Here is a 27,562-nt window from a genome sequence, read left to right on the forward strand (position 1 = left end):
TCCATGAACAAGAAAGCTATGATTAGTTAAATAAGATATACCATTTTTAAAGCCGGAAGTCAGAAACTTTTTCTTCAAAAAGTGAAGCATGATCCAAAATAAATACCAGGGTAACTAAACAGTTGAATATTAAAAATAAGTTCACATAAACTAGAAGAAAATACAAATTTTTTAAAAATTCCAAGATGAGGAAAGCCTTTTTAATATAAATCCAATGGAAAGGATGACCTCTACAAATTTACAAACTGGATAAATCAAAGACACTAAAACAAAATTTAAAAAAGGACAACATATTGGGATAAAAGGTTTCTAACAATATCAAGTTTTGTAGGCATAACGTTAATATCTCACTCAAAATAGGAGAAAAGAATATATATATATATATATATATCCCAGTACCATGATTTACTAACAAAAATGTGAAAATATTCACCCTTACAAGTAGTCAAAGAAACAAATTACAAAAAAAAAAAAAAGAAACAAATTACAATAATGAGGTAAGATTTTTCCCCATCTTAGGATCTGGCAAAAATTCTTTCCAAGAAATAACAGGGTTGTTGAGGGTTTAGAGAAACTGACTCTCTTTATACCGCTACTGGTTATAAAAATTGAGAAAACAATCCTTCAGGAAAGGAGTCTTAAAAATGTTTATATGCTCCTATAGTAAACCCATTTGAAGCAACCTATCACAGGAAATATTAAGGTGTTCATCACTGTGTTATTTATAACACTGAACAGGTAGAAATAATCTAAAGTTTAACATCAGAGTAAGTAAACAAATTACAGTACATGGTCCAAGTGTGTAGATAAAATCATTTTAAGAAGAATCTTTTCAAAAAATACTGACTCAAGTGGGAAAATGTTTTTGGTGCATTAAAAAAGATTAAGCCATAGATAATTTTATCAAAATTTTATAAAATATTATTTACTTATACATATCTCTTATACATGCACATAAAAAAGACTGAAGTATACCAGTTATTTTAATAGTGGTTATGCTAGGTGGTGACATTATAGGTAATTTAATTTCTCTTTTATATTTGTACCTAGTACTAAACTAGGTGCTAGGGATTTAGAGTTGATCAAAACTCAATACCTGCTCTCCTAGTGCTCACGGTTGGAAACAAAAGTACAGATTTTGAAGCTAGATTTGAGCTCCATGCCATTATTTACCAGCTATTTAATTCTACAAGAGTCTCATTTTCTGTAAAATGGAGATTTTACACATTTATTATCGTTTCAATAAACTCAATTTCAACAAGTGTTGATCGTTATTTCTCTGCTAAATTCCGAGGGTACAGCCAACTTTGTGCAATTCATACTTTAATGAGATCAGCAGGCACTCAGTGAGTTATTTCAAGTACAAAAGACATAGAAAAATATTTGAAGAAGTAGAATTAAACTAAACAAAATGACACAGGCATTCCTTTATAAGAGAAGAATACATTTCAAGTTGTGGAGGTAAAAGAATCCAACATAACCGCAGTGTCAAGCGGGAGCAAAGTATGATGAAAGGTGGAACTAGAGTATTTGGTAAGGATTAGGTATGGAGAGCTCTGCAAAACCTAGACAAAGTCAGAATTTCCTAAGGGCACTGAAGTGTCAGGTGACTGATTCAAGATCACATAGTTAAATAAAGCATTGAGCTAACATCTGAATTCCAGAAAATCTGACACCAAAGCTTATACCAACCACAGAATATATATTAGTGTTAGTTGCTCAGTCATGTCCAACTTTACGCGATCCCATGGATTGCCTCCTCTGTTCATGGGATTCTCCAGGCAAGCAAACTGGAGTGAATTGTCACTCTCTTCTCCAGAGGATCTTTCAGACCCAGGAATCGAACCTGGGTCTCCTGCATTGCGGGCAGACTCTTTACGGTTTGAGCCACCAAGGAAGCCCAGAATATATTTCAAAAAGTGCCTAAACAGAGCCTGTCACTAAAATGAATTAAATGATAGACAATATCATATGTACTTCTTTAACACAAGAAAGAGAAACAGAAATGGTGATGTAACAAGAGATGGAGAGAGGCTGCTGAGAGATAATTAACAAGAATAGGACTTTGTGACTCAACTATATTTGGGAGTGGTAAGGCAGATAGAGAAGTCTAAAATTACTTTAGGTGGCTCTGAAATGTTCATTTTCGCCTCTCAAAGAAAAACAGAGTATTCATATTCAAATACCTACACACGCCAGGGATACAGAATTTGACATTTCTTTTTCCCTCATAGTTTGTTTTATTTTGGTTCACTACTTTTGAACTCTCAGCATAGAGTGTATTTATATAGTTAAACCCAGAACTGAAAAGCTGTGAATTTAAAAATAAATGTTATTAACATCAGTTGTTAGCATTCCAAAAGAGTACCACCTGGGTTTTAAAGATTTGCAGCATGGATTTTTACTTTTCAGTCAGATTGCAGATGCAAAAATAAAACTACAGATAAATGAAGATTTTTTTTTCCCTTACACAATAAATATTTTGTTTAAAGTCTGTTTCTGGCAAACATATAAACATGGCACATAAAACTCCTTCTGAAGTAGTTTTTCAGGCTTGATAATAAGTGGAAATAAAGCAAAAATTTCAAATAAAGCCTTTTATAAGTAAAAGCCTTTGAAATGTAGTAAAATTAATTCTTACATGTGTGTTCCAATTTCCTTTACTTCATGGTGTATGACATCATCAATACAACAATCGGGTTTAAGTTCGGCCACTGCAGCGTTAGAGGCTGAAAGATTCAAACGCTGAGAACTTGTCTGAAGATCAGCCTTGAAAGAAAGAGAGAATAAAATACAAGTGAACTGGGTTACCTACAGGCTGTGGGTGAGCATGGGTAGAAGGAACAGGGGAACAGGAACAAAGCAGTAGGGATGAAAGGAGAGCAGCACTTCTCTGTACACATCTCTCTGTATAGATGTCACATTTCTCTGATGCTTAGAAAAGAGTAATGGCTCAGACAAACGCACACCTGCAAATAAATAAAATCAGCCATGAAGTTGGGGGAAATCCAAAATGGAATCCATACAGCATCAAATGAACCTAACTCTACTGCAATGAAACCAACCACACCAAGGGTAAAGGAAAAGTAAGAACCAATCTAAGTTTGGCAAATAAAAACTAAAAACAAAAATAATGGCACGCAAATGTTTTACTCTTGAACATCTGCTTTTTGGCAGGGGTACATGTAGATTAGCAATTCTAAAACTTCTATTTGTATACCAGGATTAAACAAAAAATATACACATTATGGGTAGCAAGAGACAGGTTTCTGATCTTTGGAGACAAAAAAGTACAATAAGAAAAGTGAGAAGGCTACAATGAAACCTTTGGTACTGGACTGGAATTTGGGGCATCCATATGAACCTATGGTTTTAAAAGTTATATATATATACAGATGGATATTACAGGAATATATACAGATGTGTACACATGTGTTAGTATATAGCACTAAAAGGTAAACAGTCATTCAAAACAACATTAGATGTCAGAAACCAACTGATTTGTAGAAGTAGAGTCAACATTCAAGTCATCAACTAAGAAAGAACCAGTTTCTCTAACTTAGCAACCTGCCCCCACTAAGTTACTTTCTACCATATTCCCTGCTAATTTCTTTTGTAACATTTATTACCATCTATAATTACCTTATGATTTTTTGTCCACCTGTTTCCTTCCATCTCCTCTACCAAAAATGTAAGGTCTATTGAGGTAGGAACCTCTTGTCTTCTCTTCTTCACTGCTATAACATGGTGCCTGGCACACAGTAAGTAATTAATAAATGCTTGTCAAATAATGAAATTATGATAAAATTTCAAGGCAAATGTCAAGAAAAATACAGATAAAGCAAAGGTCACATTAAGTCACAGGGAGTGGAAGCGGTTTTGTCTTTAAGAGCTAAGACTTTTAAAAAGATTTTGTTTAAAAAAATTCAGTTAAGTTTTTGGCAGTAAATTCTAACCTAACATTCTTAATGCAGGCACTTCAAAGTGGGATATTTATTATATCCCTCTCTTTTGTTATTATATTCAGTTACTAAACAGTAATAGTAGCTCACATTTATTGGGCCCCTACCATGTGCAAGGCCCTGTTCTAAGCACATTACTCATTTGATGCCTGCTACAAGCTTCAACAGTAACTGAGACCTTTCCGATGTACAAGCTGGATTTAGAAAAGGCAGAGGAAACAGAGATCAAATTGCCAACATCCGTTGGATATTAAAAAAGCAAGGGAATGCCAGAAAAACATTTACATCTGCTTCATTGACTACGCTAAAGCCTTTGACCGTGTGGATCACAACAAACTGGAAAATTCTTAAAGAGATGGGAATAGCAGACCACCTGATCTGCCTCCTGAGAAATCTGTATGCATGTCAAGAAGCAACAGTTAGAACCAGACATGGAACACCAGACTGGTTCAAAATTGGAAAAGGAGTACATCAAGGTGTATACTGTCACCCTGTTTATTTAACTTATATGCAGAGTACATCATGTGAAATGCCAGGCTAGAGCAATCACAAGATGGAATCAAGATTGCTGTGAAAAATGTCAACAACATCAGATATGCAGATGATACCACCCTAATGGCAGAAAGTGAAGAGAAACTAAAGAGTCTCTTGCTTAAGGTGAAAGAAGAAAGTAAAAAAGCTGGCTTAAAACTCAACATTCTAAAAACTACAATCATGGCATCTGGTCCCATTACTTCATGGCAAATAGATGGGGAGAAAAAGGGAACAGTGGCAGATTTTATTTTCTTGGGCTCCAAAATCACCGCAGATGGTGACTGTAGCCATGAAATTAAAAAGATGCTTACTTCTTGGAAGAAAAGTTATGACAAACCTAGACAGCGTATTAAAAAAGCAGAGACATCAGTTTGTTGACAAAGGTCCGTACAGTCAAAGCTATGGTTTTTCTAGTAGTCATGTACAGATGTGAGAGTTGGACCATGAAGAAGGCTGAATGCAGAATTGATGCTTTTAAGCTGTGGTACTGGAGAAGACTCTTGAGAGTCCCTTGGACAGCAAGATCAAACCAATCAATCCTGAAGGAAATCAACCCTGAATATTCATTTAGGAAGAACTGATGACTGAAGCTGAAGCACCAATACTTTGGCCACCTGATGCAAAGAGCTGGCTCACTGGAAAAGACCCTGATGATGGGAAAGATCGTGGGCAGGAGGAAAAGGTGGCAACAGACAATGAGATGTTTGGATCGCATCACTGAATCAATGGACATGCTGATGCTGCTGCTAAGTCGCTTCAGTCGTGTCCGACTCTGTGCGACCCCATAGACGGCAGCCCACCAGGCTCTACTGTCCCTGGGATTCTCCAGGCAAGAACACTGGAGTGGGTTGCCATTTCCTTCTCCAATGCATGAAAGTGAAAAGTCAAAGTGAAGTCGCTCAGTCATGTCCGACTCTTCGTGACCCCATGGACTGCAGCCCATCAGGCTCCTCTGTCCATGGGATTTTCCAGGCAAGAGTGCTGGAGTGGGTTGCCACTGCCTTCTCCATCAAAGGACATGAGTTTGAGCAAATTCCAAGAGGTAGTGAAGGACACGGAAGCCTGGCGTCCTGCAGTCCTTGGGTCGTCGCAAATAGTGGGACACAAGTTAGTGACTGAATAAACCCTGAAGCATGTAATTGTACCATCCCTGTTTTACATACAAGTGAAAGAACACAGAAAGAACAACTCCCCATAGGTTATACAACTAATAAGAAATGAAACTAAAATTCAGAATTCTTTAACATTTTAGGCATTAAAGAAGGAGGGGAAGAAAAGAAAACAGTCAAACCCATGGGCTTTCTGTCCAATTTGTTTCCTTATGTGTTATCTGTTAAACATTAATCATAACTACAGTATGCATTATATATATAGCTAAACACTTTTACCTTTTTCCTTTTCCATGTTATAACTGCCGCACTTAACATTTATTTCCTAATTACCATCAGGACTTTTCCAGGAACTGGAGATAAAGCAGTGAACAAAAGAGACCAAAATCTCTGTTGCTATGGAATTTAAATGTTTGGGGAAGATAATACAGAGTAAAGGAGGAATGGATGGCTGGCTTGAGGAAGGGGAATACAATTACAGGGTAGGTTTCATGCTCCAAATTGGTTTTTGGATGAACAGGATTTACAAAGGGATTTCTTCTCTTCTTTACCATTATAAAACAGAGCCTGGCACACAGTAGGCAATTAATAAATGTTTGTCAAATAATGAATGAAATTATGATAAAACTTCAAGGCAAATGTCAAGAAAAATACAGAGAAAGCAAAGATCACATCAAGTCATGGGGAGTGGCAGTGGTTTTGTCTGTAAGAGCTAAGACTTTTAAAAAGATTTTGTTTAAAAAAAAATCAGTTAGCAAGCTTTCTGCAGTAAATTCTAACCTAATATTTCTTAATGCAGGGACTTCAAAGTGGGGTATGTATTAGTATTGTCTCTTTTGTTATTATAAATGCCATGTGAATACAGATTTGACAATGAATTTTTTTCTTTTTCATGCTCTTTCTCTTTGTGAATATATCCAAGGTGTTTAACTGAGCTAGCATATTCTATCTCTTGATTCTCAAAACTGTAAGATTCTTCTAACTGGCTTATTTCCTACAAACCATCCCATACAATGCTTTCGTGTCAGCCTTCCAACACGAACCTCTGCTCAAAAGTTTCCACTGATTGCACACTGTCTTAAAATAACCTCAGCCTTAGTCTGGCTTTTAAGATGCTCACTTACTGTATGGTTACTACCTGTCTATGTGCACAACCTTACTTGCTCTTACTAAGTGAATTCTGTTCACTGCTACAAGAATACATTACATATTCCTATGTTTCTGCTTCCAATCACCATGCCCCTCTTCTGTCTTTTCTTGTAAATCCTGCCATTCTTTCAAGACCTTGTGTTCCCTCTCCTTCAATAGCCCTTCCCGAATGATGCAATCTCCAGTGATGATCTTTCCTCTTTCAAACTTTATTATGTTAATCATAAATCATTAACAGAAATTTAAGTGCTAGTTACCTTTGGTATATTTTCTCATCCAAGCTATCACAAACTTTGAGGATAAGGAATAATGATTCTATGCATAGCATATCTTATAACTTAGGGTTTTCAATTAACGCTTGCTGTTAATAACAATTAAAAAGTCAGTATCAAACATGTATTTTAATGAAGTCTCAAAACATAAGAATAGAAATTAAAAAGTAAAAAAAAAAAAATTATCCCCCAAAAGAATGCCACTTACTTTAACCAATATATCTTTTACAACTTGATTGCTATCATTATGGACGCTGATATAACTGGAAAAGGTCTCTCCCAAAAATATATTCCTGTGAAGTAAAATAAATTTTTAGACAGAAATCCATTCAAGTTTTATCACAAATATTCTAATTATGCACCACTGAGAATATCAAATGGAGAAGTTACTAAAGGATAGTAATCCCTTCATGGATTACAGCCTTGTCATGGCAGAGTGGCTTCTGTAACTCAGGTGAAATACTATTTCAATATTTCTTCGTTTACACTAGGCTGCTCACTCATTATCTAGTGCAATTCAAAATACAGATTTAATCTATAAAGCATACTATATAACTTGACCCTCAACTACTGCTAAAACTAACAGCCCTCCTAAAAATAAGTCATTGAAATCAGATCCACGTTAAAAGTCTTAAGATTTGTTAATAAGGAGGCTACAAAAGGCAATATTTGAAATAACTTATGCCCTGAATCAAGAAGGGATCAAGTTATTGATATCAGAGTAATTTTAACAATTTATTTTATTTTTCTAACTTATTCTAATTAAAATGACTAGTGGCATTACTTTATAAGTAGTGGCTCAGTCATGTCCAACTCTTTGCGACCCCATGTCCTATACAGTCCATGGAATTCTCCAGGCCAGGATACTGCAGTGGGGAGTCATTCCCTTCTCCAGGGGATCTTCCCAATCCAGGGATCAAAGCCAGGTCTCCTCCATTGCAGGCGGATTCTTTACCAGCTGAGCCACAGGGAAGCCCAAGAGTATTGGAGTGGGTAGCCTATCCCTTCTCCAGTGGATCTTCCCGACCCAGGAATGGAACAGGGGTCTCCTGCGTTGCAGGCAGATTCTTTACCAGCTGAGCTACCAGGGAAGCCTCAGTATATATTATATATGATGCATATTAACATATAAATGTATGTAGGTTTATATAAAAATATTTTAATATGAACATTTTTTACATGAATATATTTCTAAGCTCTCAAGACACTAATCAATGACTAAATTCTATAAACCTTTAAAAATTATCTTGGTTGCAAAAAGAGTGGAACCAGGGGCTTTTACCTCAGTAATAATCTAAAATAAGAGAATAACTAAGAGCAAGAGAAGGAATAAAACATTTAGAGTTCCTAATAAGCTGACAAGTCCAATAACTTATGTTGGTAAAGGGCCGTGAAGGTGAAGAAAAAGAGCTGATTTTGAAAGACACTGAGAAGGAACCCTTTAAAATGAAAGGAATACACAGGCATTTAAAAAGCTCTATATGCTTGTCTACGGGCTCAGTTGGTAAAGAATCTGCCTGCAATGCAGGAGATGCAGGCTCAATCCCTGGGTAGGGAAGATATCCTGGAGAAGGAAAAGGCAACTCACTCCAATATTTTTGCCCAGAAAATCCCATGGACAGAGGAGCCTGGAGCCACAGTCCATGGGGTCACAAAGAATTGAACTTAGCAACTAAACCACCACCACCAAAGAAGAAAGTTAAAATTCTACCACCTTAGAAACCACTATTAATACTTTGGTATGCATTTATTTAAAAAAGAAAAACAGAATCACATAGTATAATTTCAACCACTTAAAGGTATCATGAGCATTTTTCCATCCTTTAGTTATCTTTTGAAAACATGATTTGTGATGGCTTCAGAGTGCTACTGTATTTCAAATGTGAGCATATGATTCTTACCCAAAATTCTGTGGTAAGGTCAACATTTCTCCCAACATTAAAATTTCTGCACCATTTACAGTTGAAGGATCATCTCTCATAAGTTGGTTAAAGAGATCTCCTGTAGAAAGACAAAAACATCAAATTCTAACATTGACCTTGTAAATAACTTTTATTTATGTGAAGAAATAGTTTTGAGAGATATTTTAAAAAATAATCTCACAGCAAAAATTATATTTAAAAAAATCTGATTTCTAGTCTTCACTACAACAATGCACACCAAAAAATTCTGTTTCTACAGAAAATGAACACTTTAGGGACAAAGGAAAATGTAGGTCATGAGATATAAAATACAGAAGCTCCAATAATTTTAAACAAGGGGAATGCTAACATAGATTGATGGAACATGTGAGGATAAACAAAATTTTAATAGCATTAATACAAGGAATGTGTTTTTACTAAAACTAAAAGTGTCTGTTGCCATGAGATATCAATAGTATCTTGATTTATAGATTATGAGTGAGACTTACTGCTCAGATGGCCATATTTACATGCACAAAAACAAGCAATGAAGGATACAGCAAAGAGTCAATGTAAGATTGGCAAGGCTAGGCTTATCCCCAAAGTAATACAACTCTTTCCTAGGTACAAGAAGAATAAAGTATGTGTCATACCAGGTAAGTCTTTCTCTTCACATGTTACTGGAATATTGGTGAATAAAGTAGGCTTGGTCAACCGCATTACTATCAATTAGAAAAGTAGGGGAAAAAAGAAAGAAAATATTAATATTTTATGCCAGTGTTCCCAAGTTGAATCTATGATATTAATCAATTTTATACTACAGTAAAATATAATCTAAATACTACCTAAACTTAGTATATTATTATTTCCCAAGATTACTATACAGCAATAATTTACTAAAAATGTTAATATGTAACAAGAAGAATTTTATATATGACAAAAACAATTTTGCTTTTACTTACAATCTAAAGAATTATAAAAATCATATGCAAATGTAATGTCTCATTATACAAAAAGGAGAAAATAAAAGAATTTGAAAACTTAAGGTATAGTAGGAGAACAGACTTTAAAAAGATCCTGAGTGACTTCACTGTAAGCAATACCAACAAATTATTATTAACCAATATTAGTCTGACAGGGAAAAAAGTTAGGATGCACCATTTTGAATATGAAACAATACTTTTATGCCAAAAGGATTTTTGTAAACTTTATCCATGTGTTATAATCATGGATCACTGAAGTTCAGTAAGTAGTCCTTTAAGTAATATTAATTCTCTGTAAACATTATGAAAGTATCAGTAAATGTGTAGGTTTATAGAACTCCAACCAAAACTAGTATTTGTCTGTGGAAAATGACAAAATGTATCTAAAGTTTATCTAGAAAAACAAATAAAAATAAGCTATAGAAATTCATAGGAAACAATGAGAAAAAAATGGACATAATAGCAAAACATGTAAGTCCATAATCAACTAATAGGCTTATTAATATAAGACTATACAGATATGTTAGAAAATTTTAAGAAGCCAAACCAATCAATACTAATAGTATTAGGAAACTGGCTCACTATCTGGGAAAAATGAAATTTAGTTTACATTTTAAATATCAAATACTGTTATGTATCAAATAATAGACAAAAATTAAGTAATAGAGAACCAGAAAAAGTGAAAACTTATTACACCTAATCTAGCAAGGATAGGACATTCTAATTAAAAAATCTTTTTCAATTATTTCCAAAGATTGACTTTTTACCACATCAAAATAAAGACAAATATATAGAAGCAAAAATCATACAAACTCTACTACAGAAAATGAATCCTAGAACTTTTATTAAAATGTTCATTCAAATCTAAAACCCAAAACTTTATTGACCTAGGAGCTTCCCTGGTGGCTCAGTGGTGAAGAATTCAGCTGCCAAGGCAGGAGACATCGGTTCAATCCCTGATCTGGGAAGATCCCATATTCCATGGAGCAACTAAGCCTATGTGCCACAACGATTGAGCCTGTGCTCTAGAGAACTGCAGCCCCAACTACTGAGGCCTCCGCGCATCTCTCATAGCACCTTGTATTTATCACGAACTATGTTTACTCACTTATTAGTTTATAGCACTCCTATTCAAACTCCTTGTAGTTTAAGCTCTTATGTATCATGTTCAGTTTTGTAGCCTTGCCACAGGTTCTGGCAGAATTAGCACCTCATGCCTAATCCTCACGTAAGTGGTATTTTTGAAGATTTAACTTTCATGAACTGAGGCCATTAAACAATGTTATACTGAACAGATGGCTGCTGAGATAGTAAAAAAAAAAGCTAACCTTAAAATTTCTAAAGCCACTTGTGTAGTTGATATTTACTGAACATTTACTAGTGCCAGACTTCATGCTAAATACAATGTACTGACACATTTAATTCTCAAAACTATAAGGTTGAAATTATCATTATCCTCCTATAACAGATAAGGATGGTGCCTTGAGAAGATAATTTATACATAAAAGATTATAAAGCAGATAGATGCCAGAACTAGACTCTGATGACTTCATTCTGCTCGAAAATAATTTTCCCTATTATTAATTATAAGCCCAGGGTCATAAACCTGGAATGTCAAGCTTTATTAGAAACATCTCATGGGAATTCAAAGTCCATCTCTCTCTCTCAGAACATTAACGAGTTGCACATCAGTGACGTGGAAAAGAAGTGAATGTGGAAGTGTTTCAAACCTCTTTCACTCTTACTTTTAACTAGGAAAACAGATTAAAACCTGAAGAGGATACAGGCATTTGATTTACACTTGATTATGAAATTCAGATTTCAGCTAAAATTTTCCAAAAAAAAAAACCTTTTTAAAGTCTTCAATAAATTAAAATATTAAAAAAAGGTAGGCTTGATGTTATTAATTAATGAATGAGGCTAGTTCAACTTGCATATACATCTTGGCTAGAACATTAAAAAAAATTATGTCGAATCCTTAGAATTCTTACTGTATTTAGTTTTACTTGTCTAGTTCCTGAAGGCATTCAATTTTGTGAACCTTGGAATAATCTGGGATTTTTTTAGCAGATTAAATAAGTGAATCATGCAGGAACACATCTGAGAAGTTCATGTGATACCCTTCACATCTGTTTTCTTGGAATGAATTACATTTATAACATTGACAGAGAAAAATAAAATTATGGTATTGTTGCCTCTTTCCTAGAGAGTAAATGCTTTGGGATTCTCCGGGCCAGAATACTGGAGTGGGTAGCTGCTCCCTTCTCCAAGGGATTTTCCCAACCCAGAAATCGAACCAGGGTCTCCTGCACTGTACACAGATTCTTTACCAGCTGAGCTACCAGGGAAGCCCTAAATGCTTTGGCGTTTCACCAAATGCCCTCAGATTCACCTTCCTGTACATGTTTTTGTTTCCTCAATTTATTTACATTGATGACTTAACAGTGGAAGCTACAAATATTACTGAGCTGTACTATTAGTGCCAGAATCATCAGTCCCAAGGCTTTAAATACTCTTAAGAAGGCTTCAAAGATGTGGCAGTGGACTCTCAAACCTTTAAGTATTGTCTAGGAAGATGAGAGATGAATTGCTTCTTCAAGATGACACCATTTGCAGTAAAATTCATTTTCCCAGTTCTGATTCACCTTTTCATTGCTTCTCAAAGGGGAAGAAAGCAATTTATATAGAGTAAATTAGAGAAATTTACATCTGCCACATAAGACGAAGAAGCTCTTTTTAATGTGATTCTTGAATTAAAGAGCGCTCATAAGAAGCTCATAAGAAAATATTCCTAAGAATATTTTCAGTTCTGTGTATCATCATTTTAAAGTAATAAGAATGTATTACAAAAGAAACACTGTGGTCTATGTAAGTGACCCTGCCTTATGATTACTTAACTTTTACCCCTTGATTACCAACCTAATGCTGTGTAAGACCTGAACAACAGCAACAAAAATGTTTACGATTGCCTAATAACATTGTTGCTGCTGTTTTAGTCACTAAGTCACGTCCGACCCTTTTGTGACTCCATGGACCGTAGCCCACCAGGCTCCTCTGTCCATGGGATTCTCCAGGCAAGAATACTGGAGTGCGTTGCCATTTCCTTCTCCAGGGGATCTTCCCGACCCAGGGATCAAACCCTGTTCTCTTGCATTGCAGGCAGTTTCTCTCCCACTGAGCCACCTGCAAAGATCGCTGGTAAAAATGAATAATTTCTGACTTTTCATCAGCAGTTTTGACTGCAAAGATGACTAATGAAAGAGGAAGTAATTACTGAAGAAGTTATCTTGGAAACTCCCTCTATACCTGGTGATTTTTTTCATTTGAAGATTTTTGGAAGCATTCATGTACATGATAATTGTTTTCTACAGAGCAGTCTCCTTTGAGACAATAAAAAAAGGTGCTAATAGTTGGAAAAAAAAAAAGTGTTTGAACAGTGTGAAACCTAATTAGAAAAGATAACCTCTTCAGTTAAAAACTGGTAGACTTCTCAGGTTTTAAGGAACCTCAAGAGGCATGTTATGAGAAACCCTGCAAAGGACACATTTACCTTGCCAGGCACTTTGCCACAAGGCAAGCATGTTTTTGCCTTCCTAATGAATATAGTCTTACTGATTTTTTTACAGATATAGTTTAAATATTGTTAATAGTGTCTCTACGTTAGCTCTGTGAGGGCAGGGTCCATATTTGTCCCTTCTCCACTTTAGCACCTATTTCATGGTAGGCATTCAAATTTGTTAAATATACTTTCTAATAAAACTTTTATTATATAACCATTTTGGAGATTTTTATAAAATGATGTGTAAATCCATTAACATTTTGCTATGGGAAACCCACAGTGAACCCAAGACCCAGAGAACTAGTGATTAGCATTACCAATATTAGACTGAATTATCTGTATTAAACAAAGAATAAATTGATCTCTTATCCATATTTGATACTTCACTCAAAAAATGTTTATTGCCTAAAATATATATTACGGTCTTAGACAAATTATACATTTTGTACTTTTGTTTCAAAACAACACATCAGCTATCGTCTATTACATATCTTTGGCCATAATAAGCAGAATATGGGCTGGTCTTTCAATCTGAATTACATTATGCCACATGAGTATCATTCCCAACAGAACTGGTTTTAGTTTTATTTTTAAAAAAAAATCATTACACTTTAGGCGAGTTAAGAAAAAAATCCTATAAAATTAGATTCCGGGAATTTACCAAAATCCAAACCATTCACTGTAATTCACAGGAATATCTAATTGAACTAGTGGAAAAGCAGTAACAGAACAAAGGAGTAGAACATTTTACCTCTAAATTCAGTTTGAATAATAATTCATCACAATTCATTTAAAGGAAAGCTGCTCAAAGTAGAACCCAGAAAGTTCCTGACTTAATTGAAAAGCCTAGGAATGCACCTGATATTTACTTCTGGGACACAAATTTTATATATAACCACACACTTAAAAATTCTGTTTCACTTCCTACTCGGTTCATTCAGAATATTCTTTTTTTGGACAATCACTGTAATTCATTACATACTAAAAATAACACCATATTTATGCACAAATAAATTAATTTTCCCAGTAAGAGCTAATCTTCCTTTAAGAAGATTCCCCACATATTCACAGTACATAATATCACAGAACACCCATATCTGGCCTAAATGTCTCTGAATTGTAGCATTACAAGATGGAAGTTCATTGTGCCTGATAATTCGATTGAGTTTTGCCCAAATGTCTTCCAGAGTCTGGTTGTTACAAATAGTGTGATCTATTGTCCATCTTGCTCTATAAAATGAGTGCAAATTTAGTGCCTTTAGATTATCTTGCAATTTTTTAGACAAAGGAAAAACATTTTCAGTACAATTACTGCTGGGAAGTGATGATACACTCCAAGACCTTTTCTTGTGCCGTTTTTCTTTTTCTGCCTGTTTCTCCAGACTTCCAGAATTAGTCTGTTCATTCAGCGTGTGTGATTGTATTAAGTGCTTCTTTCTTTTCAAATTGGGTTGAAACTCCAACAGATCTACTGTGCAATCATAACTCTGTGATTTAATACTATGTTCTGAAATGGCTAAGTACTGTCTCACATCTTCAGCTGCCTCTTCAGAAATCCCAGGCGGTGATCTTTTAGGTTTGAGTGGAAGTCTGGACCCATCATGTGGAAACCAAGGAATAAATCTCAATAGCGGACGTGTAGGAAAGTCTTGAATTGATTTCTCTGCAATTTTTGGCAGTTGTGTGGGATCACTCTCATATGGTCGATAATGTAATATTACTTCTGTAGTCATTCTGCAGTAATCCTTCTATTCTTAATGAAGAGAAAATTTCTTAGCTGAGCTCCTCAGAGCTAGAATGTAATTTATAATTACAAGACTCTCTCTTTCCAAATCAGAGGGAAACAGGACCTAAAGTGGAAGTATTACAAAGAATAAGATATAGCAGGGAGAGCCTATATACAGATAGGCAGGGAAAAAAAGAAAAAAACAAAACCAATTCTAATATATTTTATCAAAGTGTTACTGGTAAATGTGAATGCAGTCCACAAAACTGGAAGTCCTTTTTCTCAAGAAAATAAGGAATCTGGATTACACATCCTTAACATCCTTTTAGCCTAAAACTTCTACTAATCAACATATTTAACTGAACAGATGTAACAGATTTGGAAGTACTGCTATTAACACTATAGCAAAAACAAAAGGTAAATTAAGATTTTAAAAATACTAGAGTCATATGAAGATAATGAACAAAAGTGCAATACTACTTAAAAATCTGAAATGTGAATTGAGGACAACAAAAATGACTGTAATTTTTAATCTACCTTGAAGAAAATGGATCCTCTCATACTTTAAAATTACATGAATTCTACCAAATAGAATACTTAAATGATTTTATTTCATTCTCAGAAGTAAACACTTGAAGTGGAAATGCAAATTAAAACATGAAAATGGTTTAACCTTGCATTTTAATCAGACTAGGAACTGGCTTCATGACAAAGTCTCATCTATATAATTGGGGCACTTTAGCAGTGTCAAAACCTTAGCGGCATGGCTCCTGAATTCCAGTTGGGAGGATGAACAAGAAGGCTAGAGCCTTAGTTCCTCTTAGAACACAGAAGTCTTCAAGTTACACCAAATCAAGTCATCGAAAGTAAGTGCCAGTACATAACACACAGGTTCAACAATGGAACCTTCTCTGGATCTGCAAGTTAGACTTCCTAATTGGGCCCAAAGCTGCGTAAGTCATAATGCAGGCTCTTTTAAATCTTAGCTTCTGGAGTTAAAAACAAGAGGCTGGGGCTTCCCTGGTGGCTCAGAGGTAAAGAATCTGGCTGCTAATGCAGGAGACACAGGTGTGATTCCTGATCTGGAGGTCTCATGTGTGGTGGAGCAACTATGCTCCTATGGCACAACTACTGAGCCTGTGCCCTGCAGCTAGAGAAACCACCACAGGGAGAAGCCCGCGCACTGTAACTAGAAGCAGTCCCCGCCCGCCGCAACTAGAGAAAAGCCCGAGCAGCGATGAAGACCCAGCACAACCGTGCGTGTGTGCTTAGTCGCTCAGTCGTGTCCAACTCTTGCGACCCCATAGACCGTTGCCTGCCAGGCTCCTCTGTCCATGGGACTCTCCAAGCAAGGATACTGGAATGGGTTGCCATTTCCTTCTCCACGGGACCTTCCCCAGCCAGGAATCGAACCCGGGTGTCTTGTACTGCAGGCAGACTCTGTACCGACTGAGCTATGAGGGAAGCCCTAGCACAGTAATAAATAAATAAAATTTTAAAAACCAACAAAAAAGAGGTTGAATCATTTCTTCCAAAAATCATCAGAGAACTACGTGATGATGGTTCTCCCGTTGCCACGATGACTGTGAGTGGAGGCTCCCTGTCATGACGTCACAACACTCATTTGACCAATGTTCTGAAAAGTCGAAAGTAACCAATCTCATAATGATTCTTTTCCCTACTGTTAATGTTCACTGACTAACAGATTTGACAACTCTTAAATTCGAAATGACTGTGATCCTTAACATCCATTTTTAACATGGTTCTAAATATAGATAGCATATTCTTTCACGACTTAACAATGCTTTTAGTTTTACTTCCTTTCATTTTTACATTTCAAGATATGGCATTGAGAATTCTTTCACTGTTGTCTGAGCTTATCCAGTGTTGTATTCCAGGGACACAGAAGTTGTGGGAACGCCTTAATATTTTACATATATATGAAAGCAAACTGATATATTTGCCATTCAATGATTAGAACTTGTGAAAATTCTTGGATAATTAGGACAATGGAGAAAATGGGTCCAAAGAGCTTTAAGAAAGCTGAAACTAACAGTGACTTTCAAAGAACTTGTCCTTTCAGGTTGTCAAAATACTCCTTCTCAGGAACCTTCTATTTTGGAAAATAAAAAACACCTGGGAAAGACTACTGTAGCAGCCTAAAATGACAATGGCAGTTAGCCTCCACATTACTGGAATTTAACTGTATATAATATCCTTGAATGTGTATAAGATGACATCTAGTAGCTAACAGAACTTCTCCAAATTCCCATCAAAATGCTAAGGGAATGAGAGCATCTGAAAATGCTCTTTCCTTCATTTGGAGGCAACATGGAGTCTTGGAAAGATGAAGGCCTAATGTTGAAATATTACCTCAATCACTTACTAGCTTTGTGATCTGGAAAAAGTTTAACTGGGAGTTAAGCAATATATGTTCTACATATCTGATATAAGATTGAGATTAAAAAACATGACAATTTCTCTTCTTTCTTTCAGAAATAAGCCATTTTAGAACAGGCCATTTGCTCAGGCTAAGCTCACAGGTCTTACTGCTATTAGTTAACATTTCAAATTCTTAGTTCCATAGTCAGAGACAGTTCTGATGACCCCAACTATCAGTACACGCTTTTTGTACAAATGAAACTGATGAGCTTCTGGAATGTCTGATGCTTACAGCATAAGTGAGGGGGTAAGAATCCCTCAAAATGGATACCACAAGAAAGGTTAAGTGCACTTCAGTTGAATTCACATGTCTACCAAGCATCTTCTCAGTTCAGTCCAAGAAGATATTGGTAACCACATAGTGCACCCAAGAAATAAGTGCATATGTGGCAGTAGAAAACAGATGAAATAAAGCTAAAGGCATTTCAAATAAAAGATCTCAGAGAACAATCTGAGATCCTCAGAACAATTCCTCAGAGATCTCAGGAATTTTAGAGAAAGTATGTCATGCTGGTTCTCCCTAAATAATAACCCAATCAAATCATCAAACTTACTCAAAACTGTATGCTGTACACAGAAAATGAAAATTGATACCAATTTTCCCATACACAATACCCTGAAGTAAACTGCAGTGAGTTTTAACAAACCTAAATTACATGTTGTAGTACTACGCATTTCTAAATGCTTGGCACAATACTAGACTAATTTCACAGGTAAAGCTGAAGCCTGGTAAATTTGTCACTGCCAATGAAGAGACAAGAAACAGGAGGAAAACCCACTTTAGATACCCACTATTAATCATCTCGGTTCACACACGGCTCTCCCCGGGTAGGGGGGGGAACTTCAGCATCTGCGGCTAAAATCTGTTTGGTGGCTTCAGCAACATACAACAGGGTAAGTAATTTACCAGGTATCTATTTCATTCTAAGCGGAGTAGGAAATGGCAACCCACTCGAGAATTCTTGCCTGGAAAATCCCAAGGATAAAGAGCCTGGCGGGCTATAGTCTATGGAGTTGCAAAGAGTCGGACATGACTGGCTGACTTAGCACACATATTCCATCCCGTTGCAGGGAGGAGAGGGGGTCTCAAACCTAAAAAGCGAAGAAGAAAATAGCTTCCTCTCGCTCCACGGCAAGAAACTGAACAGGAGGGCGAGCACTGACTGTTTTAAGAAGAACGCGGTCTACATCCCAGGGGCCAGGTCTACGTGCCAAAAGCTGCAAGAACTAGTGAGAAAAGGGGAGAAAACAGTGTAGAAGGAGCCGGGTTCGCAAAAATTTACCTTTCAGGGCCAGTAGGTGCTCCTGTTTGGGGGGATTCACCTCCATTTTGACCGGCACTTTGAGCCCACTGCCTACGGAGGCTGAAGAGGTTCACTTCGCTCGGAAGAAAACAGAAAGCGCACGTTCCGGAAGACAGGGCATCACATTCCCAATAGTTTCTTCTCTGCCGGTGGTGCCTTAAATTCTCTTCTTACCACGTCCTTTAGCGACTCAACGGCTTCTTTTTACCAAAGCCATCTCTTGCCTCTTTAGAGACTATACATAAAATACTTCTCTATTTTCCAGCCACAATCACACACCGCGACTTCAAGAAACCACTCCTAGGAGACAATACGCGGTCCTGCAAATACCTACATCTCCGAGTAAACGCTGGAGATGCGGCATGCTGGGATTTGTAGTTTCAAAAACCGCATGGCATGCAGGGAGATGCAGTCCCCTTTCGTCCAGTCCATTTTACAACTAGGGAGAAAAGGTCGTTACTGGAGCAAGAATTTCACCCCAAACCTTACTTCTGTTTTAGCCCTTATTTTTTGCTTTAATTTTACTCCTCCCATCAATCTGATGGAAGTCTGACGGAGACTGAAAATCTCCAGATTCTTTAATAAAAACAACAAAGCTCCCATTCGCAAGCTTCTGCTGGCGTGAAGGGGTACGAGGAAGCCGCCTCAGCTGCGCCCGGCGTCGTACTGCGCCTGTGCGCTAGCGGCAAGCGCCGAGGCTTCTGGGTAGGTGGCTTTACCCCGCCTCTCCTGTTGAAGGCCTTCGCGGCTGCTTCAGTGGCGAGGCTCCTCCTAGGATGGCTGCTCAGGTTGTAAACAAGCCTGGAGCGGGACTAGACAGTGGTCGTCAGGGCAGCCGGGGGACGGCCGTGGTGAAGGTGAGGGACCTTGCGTGCTCTGTTCTCCGCCATCGGCCTCTCTTCGGTTCATCCCGGAGATCTGGCTTTTTTTGGGCGGGTTGCGCGGACTCGGGTCCCTCTCGGCTTTACAAGCCTATGCTTCCCCTCCGGACCTTTATCCCTGCAGGCCTGAGGTTACCTGGCCTCCTGGTCATTCTAGTCTTCTGCAGTCGCCAACGGGGACTTTTGTGAAAAGGAGCTGATAGGCCTGTGAGAGTGACCTGGGCTGATCTTTCCCCAGGCCCTCTGTTTTTAGCTAAGCCCAACAGGCATTAATAAGCTTATTTTTATGAAATTGATCCATTATTATTGACTGACACTATTTTAGATATTTTACCTAGTTAATATCTATTTATGAAGTAATTGTTGATTCTAGTTTTACAAGTGAGGAAACTCAGGTTTCGGTTAACACTGTAGCTGAGCCAGAGTTGACTGCTCTATAAAGTATTCTTTTCGTTACTGCACTACTTTGTAATCAGACCTCTGTTATTGGTTGACCTGCCCTCTCCTCTTTTGGTAGTACGGGTGTGTCGACAGCCCCGTTAATGCTCGGGAATATGAATTACCCTATGTTTGAAGTTTGAAATTCTGCCATATTTAAATGCTCTAAAATGGGTTTACCAAAAATTCAGTTGAAATAACGTAGAATTCACTTTTCCGTATATAGATAGATCTGGAAGGGAGAACTGATTTTAATAATCTTCAGAATCCCCTGTAATCTCGGATAGTGGTAATTCTTATTCCTGGTTACATATTACTGAGGGCTTTAAAATAAAAAACACAAACGATTTAATCCCCCAGTTCTGCTTAAGTTGATATCAGTATTTTTTTTGCATTCCCAGAATGCTTTTAATGTGCAACTAGGGTTCAAAACCATTGGAGGAGATATCTGAAGTTCTTTTAAGGTCTTGAGTAATAGGCACCTGTGGTTTTTCATCTAATGTTGGTTTCATATGACAGCGAATGATACATTTTTGCCTTCAACTGTATTATCGATCAGTATTGGTGGTTGTTGATTCATCTTTTTTTAAATATTAATAAAGTTATTTTGAAGATACATAGCATATCTGAGATGTGAAGTTGCCCTCATTATTTGGCTTGTATGGTTGGGATTTTATTTATTGAATTGTGCTTTTTCTAAGTAGAGAATACCTGAAGATTATTTTGTGAAATAACTTGAATTAAGAAGTAATAGGAATAGATATTACTGCTGTGTCTGCTTTTGTTACCTTGTTTGCCTTAAAATCTGAAAAATATACCAAAACCTGATGTAACTCCAGTTTATTAATGCACAGAGTTTGATAAATTAGAGGCTCATTTTGTTAATTTTCATTTTTATATGTAAAATGTGACTGAGATGTGCAATAGGATAGTCCTTTTTGGCAAGATCCTCATGGTTTAATTTGTAAGATAAATTACAAATTAAATTTTAAAAAATCTCATGGCCATTGTTACAGATGAAAGCAAGAAGTGTTCATTGGAAGTTAAAAGTTGAAATTTAGAATGCTAATGTTTGCATATGTAAAATGACTTCCTGCTTAATGAACAAGTTGATATTGATAGAGTTTTCTCGTTAGGAAAAACAGACAAAAATTGGGTATGAAATTATTTATGTTCACAAAAGAAGTGTGAGCTGCCTTAGTCCTTTGAAAATATGGCCTGCTTTATTAAAATTTAATTTACATGTGATAAGTTTGAAGCCCTCTTTGGCATATTGTGAAGTTTGTAAAACTAAGAGCTTTTTTCCTATCTAGGACTTAAATTCTTATGCTGTTAGCCACAATTCCTATTCATAAATACTGAAGAAAAAAATTTCTTACTCTATTATTTACTGAGATGATGCAGAATAGTCTAGTAACTGTGATTTACTAATCTGTGGAATTTTACTAGTGCTTTTTGTGAAAAAAACCTATGGTAGTAATATGAGTGATGATGCTGTTAAAGATAACAAGATATGAATGAGAAAAGTAAAATTTTAATTTGGTTCTTTGGAGTTTATTGTCATATATAATTGTAATATATTATGGTGTCTCTGTAGTGAGAACATTTATTTAAAATGTTGCACTTACTTTGTAATATCTAATTTCTATTCTGAATATCTTTTCTGTAATTTGATATTGAAGATTTTTTTCTTTTCTTTTTTTAAGTGAAGATATTTAAGTGATACTTTTTTACTGACTAGTTTAAAAAATGCAGGATAATATGAAGTGTGTATATTGTATATATGTGTGTGTAAATATACATTAGTTCAGTTAGTTCAGTCACTCAGTCGTGTCCGACTCTTGTGACCCCATGAATCACAGCATGCCAGGCCTCCCTGTCCATCACCAACTCCCGGAGATTATTCAAACTCATGTCCATTGAGTCGGTGATGCCATCCAACCATCTCATCCTCTGTCGTCCCCTTCTCCTCCTGCCCCCAATCCGTCCCAGCATCAGGGTCTTTTCCAATGAGTCAACTCTTCGCATGAGGTGGCCAAAGTATTGGAGTTTCAGCTTCAGCATCAGTCCTTCCAATGAACACCCAGGACTGATCTCCTTTAGGATGGACTGGTTGGATCTCCTTGCAGTCCAAGAGACTCTCAAGAGTCTTCTCCAACGCCACAGTTCAAAAGCATCAATTTTTCGGCGCTCAGCCTTCTTCACAGTCCAGCTCTCACATCCATACATGACCACTGGAAAAACCATAGCCTTGACTAGATGGACCTTTGTTGGCAAAGTAATGTCTCTGCTTTTTAATATGCTATCTGGGTTAGTCATAACTTTCCTTCCAAGGAGTAAGCGTCTTTTAATTCTATGGCTGCAATCACCATCTGCAGTGATTTTGGAGCCCAGAAAAATAAAGTCTGACACTGCTTCCACTGTTTCCCCATCTATTTCCCATGAAGTGATGGGACCAGATGCCATGATCTTAGTTTTCTGAAAGTTGAGCTTTAAGCCAACTTTTTCACTCTCCTCTTTCACTTTCATCAAGAGGCTTTTTAGTTCCTCTTCACTTTCTGCCATAAGGGTGGTGTTATCTGCATATCTGAGGTTATTGATATTTCTCCTGGCAGTCTTGATTCCAGCTTGTGCTTCTTTCCAGCCCAGCGTTTCTCATGATATACTCTGCATATAAGTTAAATAAGCAGGGTGACAAAATACAGCCTTGATGTACTCCTTTTCTTATTTGGAACCAGTCTGTTGTTCCATGTCCAGTTCTAACTGTTGCTTCCTGACCTGCGTACAGATTTCTCAAGAGGCAGGTCAGGTGGTCTGGTATTCCCATCTCTTAGAATTTTCCACAGTTTATTGTGACCCACATGGTCAAAGGCTTTGGCATAGTCAATAAAGCAGAAATAGATGTTTTTCTGGAACTCTCTTGCTTTTTCGATGATCCAGCAGATGTTGGCAATTTGATCTCTGGTTCCTCTGCCTTTTCTAAAACCAGCTTGAACATCTGGAAGTTCATGGTTCACATATTGCTGAAGCCTGGCTTTGAGCATTACTTTACTAGCGTGTGAGATGAGTGCAATTGTGCAGTAGTTTGAGCATTCTTTGGCATTGCCTTTCTTTGGGATTGAAATGAAAACTGACCTTTTCCAGTCCTGTGGCCTTTGCTGAGTTTTCCAAATTTGCTGGCATATTGAGTGCAGCACTTTCACAGCATCATCTTTCAGGATTTGAAATAGCTCAACTGGAATTCCATCACCTCCACTAGCTTTGTTTGTAGTGATGCTTTTCTAAGGCCCACCTGACTTCACATTCCAGGATGTCTGGCTCTAGGTGAGTGATCACACCATCGTGATTATCTGGGTCGTGAAGATCTTTTTTGTACAGTTCTTGTGTGTATTCTTGCCACCTCTTCTTAATATCTTCTGCTTCTGTTAGGTCCATACCATTTCTGTCCTTTATCAAACCCATCTTTGCATGAAATATTCCCTTGGTATCTCTAATTTTCTTGAAGAGATCTCTAGTCTTTCCCATTCTATTGTTTTTGTCTATTTCTTTGCATTGATCTCTGAGGAAGGCTTTTCTCTCTCTCCTTGCTTTTCTTTGGAACTCTGCATTCAAACATACATATATATGTGATTTATGTGTAGTTACTCCCCAGCTGTTTCCATTCTTCAAAGAGAACTACAGTTCCAATGTAATGTTTCCTGTGTATCATGCCAGAAAGATAGTATGCTTGTAAAACAATATATATATAAATATATATTCTCTTTAGCTCCCCGAAGTAGTATACTTGCAAAACAGTGTATATAAAAAATATGCCTCTTTTATATCTTCTCCATCATGCAGAAGTTAAATATTTTATATTTCATTTTTCACTTTGCTTTATTGATATGGAATCATACTGTGTATACATAAAAAGTTTCCTGACTTTTCCTCCCTAGACTGCATGTGTGCGTGCGTGCTCAGTTGTGTCCGACCCTTTGCGACTCTATGGACTGTAGCCCTCCAGGCTTCTCCTCCATGGGATTTTCCAGGCAAGAATACTGGAGCGGGTTACTGTTTCCTCCTTCAAGGGATCTTTCCAAGCCAGGAATCGAACCTGCGTCTCCTGCGTTTCCTGCATTGCAGGTGGAATCTGTACTGCTGAGCCATCAGGGAATCTCCCCACTAGACTGCATAGTTTTGCAGTATATGAATGTTGCTTAATTTATTTTCTGTGTATATTTACTTTGTTTTCAGTATTTTGCTAATGCAAAAGATGCTTGAAGGGATAATATAGATTCTTATACATATGTGATACTTATAGGATAAATTCCTGAAAGTAGAATTACTAAGCTATTCATATTGTTGATAGGTTTTGTCAAATTGCCTTCCATGGGGACTATATCAATCAATACACAGTTCACAGCAACCGGCAGTTTATCTACTCTCCCACACTTTGATCAGTAGAAAGTGTTACCCGCTTTTTAAAATACAATCTGAAAAAAGTATATTGGTATAGCTTCGACTGATTTCAAAATGTTTTGAGTGAGATTGGACATCTTTTCGTATAATTAAAGATCTGTTTTCATTGCCTTTTTCTGTGAACTATGTATTACATTTAAGCTTCTTTTGGACCATACTGGGATGCAAGCCAGTCATGAATTATCAGTTTATTTACAGTGAAAAACATTAGCATTTCATGTGCTGACTCCAACTTGATTGTAGAGTTAATATTAAAGTTTTACTGGATTAAGTCTGATTTTCACTGATTTTTCTGTGTGTGTGTGTGTTTTTTAACCTTGTAGTATGTATTTGTTGGGGGGTGGTGGTTGGCTGAACTGTTTTAAAATTTTTATTTTGTTGGACTTTAGTAACCTAAGCACATTGGTGCTTGGTATTTGGAATACCCTATTCCTGAGGGCTTTGGTCTAACAGGGTAAGACAGGCTGGAAAGCCAATTAAAGTATTAAAAGTGTTTTAGGTATTGAGATTAACACTTATCCATGGTACATGGGAACCCTAAGGATAGTGTGTTTATCTAGGAATTTGTTTGTTTATTAATGTAAAAAAAGAATCCCTAGGAAAATGTCTGTTTAGCTGTTTCTTCAGTGTTAATGTGAAGAAAGAAGCAAAAACAGTTTGGTATGTGCTGTGAACTGCAAGTTATTTGATACAGTTTGAGAATAGAATTTGAATGAGAAGAGAAGCAATAGAACAGCAGCTGTGCTGTGTTAGGTCACAGATGGTGGTCCTGGAATTTGGGGTACAATCAAACAGTTCAGTGTGGGTATGTTTAAAACATTTATTAAATTGTGAAAAACTTCAAATATATTAAGAAGTAACCTTCATTGATATAAATATAGTTTGTTGACTAATTATAAAACAAACTCATGGGCTGAAGAATTAGAATATGCCAATTCTTGTCACCCTTCTTTTCTTTTTTTATTGAAGTATACCTTTTTTTTTTCTTTTTTACTTGAAGTATAGTTGATTTGTCATCTTTCCTATGACTGACTCCATGTACTTTCACAAGTCAGTTACCTGTGATTGGAACTAGATAAACAAAAAACTTTCTAACCCAGGGACATTATTAATTGAGAACAAGGAATTGAAATTTAAGTCTAACTGCATTCTTACATTGTATGATGTAAATGTATGTTAGAAGATACTTGAAAATTACTCATAGTCTTGTCTTAACAACTTCTTTATCATTTACAAGGTAAGTTGTCATCCTAGCACATTTATCAAATTATTTTTGTCCATATTAATGATGGGTTTTCTGAGAGTTAGTTAATTGCAGAGAAATTGTTTAAGAACCCACCTTTGGTAGAGTTATATACTGTTAGGGATTCACATATAATGAATCATGTCATAATTTTCAAAACTTAAGATGTTAACTTACAACATTATTTTGATCCCTGACACTTATCCTTCCAAGGAGATTTCACTGTGATGTAATTTTGGTGAGATCTATCAGATGAAGTGACAAAAGATGGTTTAAGATTTTACACCTAGACAGTTTTTTTTCATGGAGGAATAAAGTAATTTAAGAAGATTGATTCATTAAATAAGATCAGGCTTTTTTTTTTAGCCTAAAATATTTGTGCTTTGAAGTCATTTAAAGAGCACATATGTTCTTTCCCATTATTAGGTGCTAGAATGTGGAGTTTGTGAAGATGTCTTTTCTTTGCAAGGAGACAAAGTTCCTCGCCTTCTGCTTTGTGGCCACACAGTTTGTCACGACTGTCTCACTCGACTGCCTCTTCATGGAAGAGCAATCCGTTGCCCTTTTGATCGGCAAGTAACAGACCTAGGTAGGAAAAAATACATATATATAATTGTTCGTGTAACACAAATGTCATAGTAGACAATTTCTTTCTGCTTGATTTTAAAAATTGTAAAATTCTGGGAGTTCCCTGGCAGTCCAGTGGTTAGGACTCTGTGCTTCTACTGCAGGGCGAATGGGGTCTTTTCCTGATCAGGAAACATGCTAACGTATGGCCAAAAAAATAAAAAGAAACATAAAATTCCGAGAAGGTTTCAGTTTCTTCTAAAACCAGTAGTCCTGAAGCTATAAACTAACCCACTCTTAGGGACTAACTTTATTTCATCTTCTGGGATTTTTATATTCAGTACTTATAGATCAATAGTTTTAAGACACCTGAGAAAGATATGCTAACCTTTTCCACTTTGCTGTAAAACAGGGTTTACCTTAGACAAGGATAGGCTATTAAGGGAAATACAGATAAGTACTTGGGGTTTCAGCATGTTATTTATTGATATCAGAGACAGAAGTATTTTTAGCATTTGATAACTATTTAAACTACTTCTTGTTCTCTGTTAAAATGTATTTAAAGGTCTGGTGGATTTTTTTCAGTTTTTTGCATGCTTTTAAAACTTTGCTTTATAGTTTTCAAAATGAGTTATTACAAAAAACAACAACAACAAAATGAGTTATTACTATAGGATACCAGATTTGGAAATGACATTTATTAACATTTGAACAGTTATCTGACAACCATAAATTCTATGTTTATTTTTTTTAATGGTGGAATTTTCTCCAAAATTAATAGTTTAAGGTTGTCATTTATTTTTAGCACTGTTTAAGACTGTTGAGACTATATATCACATGGAACACATTTGAAATAACTGAACCACCAGGAAAACAAGCAAGAGTACCCACATTTTTAGACCAGACAGCTTTAAAATGCTAAGAAACATTGTTGTAAAATATTTTCTTATAAGGGTAGGATAGAATGGTTTTTTTAAGATTTTGGTAGACTTTGATCTAACCAAGTAGTATGCTCATTTGCCAGAAAACTAATA

The 27,562-nt window shown here is 36.4% G+C and overlaps 3 protein-coding genes across 6 annotated transcripts in view; 1 reads left to right on the forward strand and 2 right to left on the reverse strand.

Annotated features, from left to right (window-relative positions):
• Window positions 1-19,058, reverse strand: part of TRAPPC13 (trafficking protein particle complex subunit 13) — a 31,329-nt gene extending 12,271 nt beyond the window's left edge. For all 4 annotated transcript variants that reach the window (XM_043488995.1, XM_043488994.1, XM_043488992.1 and 1 more), the window contains exons 1-5: window positions 18,921-19,058; window positions 9,581-9,649; window positions 8,928-9,027; window positions 7,235-7,319; window positions 2,642-2,769 (exon numbers count right to left, since the gene is read on the reverse strand). In XM_043488995.1, the coding sequence (XP_043344930.1) occupies window positions 2,642-2,769; window positions 7,235-7,319; window positions 8,928-9,027; window positions 9,581-9,649; window positions 18,921-18,966 (428 nt within the window). In that variant the 5' untranslated portion in view covers window positions 18,967-19,058. The remainder of the gene's footprint in view (window positions 1-2,641; window positions 2,770-7,234; window positions 7,320-8,927; window positions 9,028-9,580; window positions 9,650-18,920) is intronic.
• Window positions 13,844-19,050, reverse strand: SHLD3 (shieldin complex subunit 3). Its single transcript, XM_043489000.1, has 2 exons — window positions 18,921-19,050; window positions 13,844-15,319 (listed from the first exon to the last, which is right to left on the reverse strand). The coding sequence occupies exon 2, from the start codon at window positions 15,200-15,202 to the stop codon at window positions 14,444-14,446; it is 759 nt and encodes a 252-aa protein (XP_043344935.1). The 5' UTR covers window positions 15,203-15,319; window positions 18,921-19,050; the 3' UTR covers window positions 13,844-14,443.
• A 598-nt stretch (window positions 19,059-19,656) lies between the features above and the next one.
• TRIM23 (tripartite motif containing 23) overlaps window positions 19,657-27,562 on the forward strand; it is a 33,427-nt gene continuing 25,521 nt past the window's right edge. Inside the window, exons 1-2 of the mRNA XM_043488987.1 lie at window positions 19,657-19,798; window positions 26,388-26,550. Coding sequence (XP_043344922.1) covers window positions 19,718-19,798; window positions 26,388-26,550 — 244 coding nt within the window. The 5' untranslated portion in view covers window positions 19,657-19,717. The remainder of the gene's footprint in view (window positions 19,799-26,387; window positions 26,551-27,562) is intronic.

This window comes from Cervus canadensis, chromosome 16 (genome assembly GCF_019320065.1).
Source record: "Cervus canadensis isolate Bull #8, Minnesota chromosome 16, ASM1932006v1, whole genome shotgun sequence".
Lineage (NCBI taxonomy): Eukaryota > Metazoa > Chordata > Mammalia > Artiodactyla > Cervidae > Cervus > Cervus canadensis.

Coding starts and splice junctions, on each gene's coding strand:
- SHLD3 (XM_043489000.1), bottom strand. CDS start 15,202: ATGACTACAGAAGTAATATTACATTATCGACCATATGAGAGTGATCCC.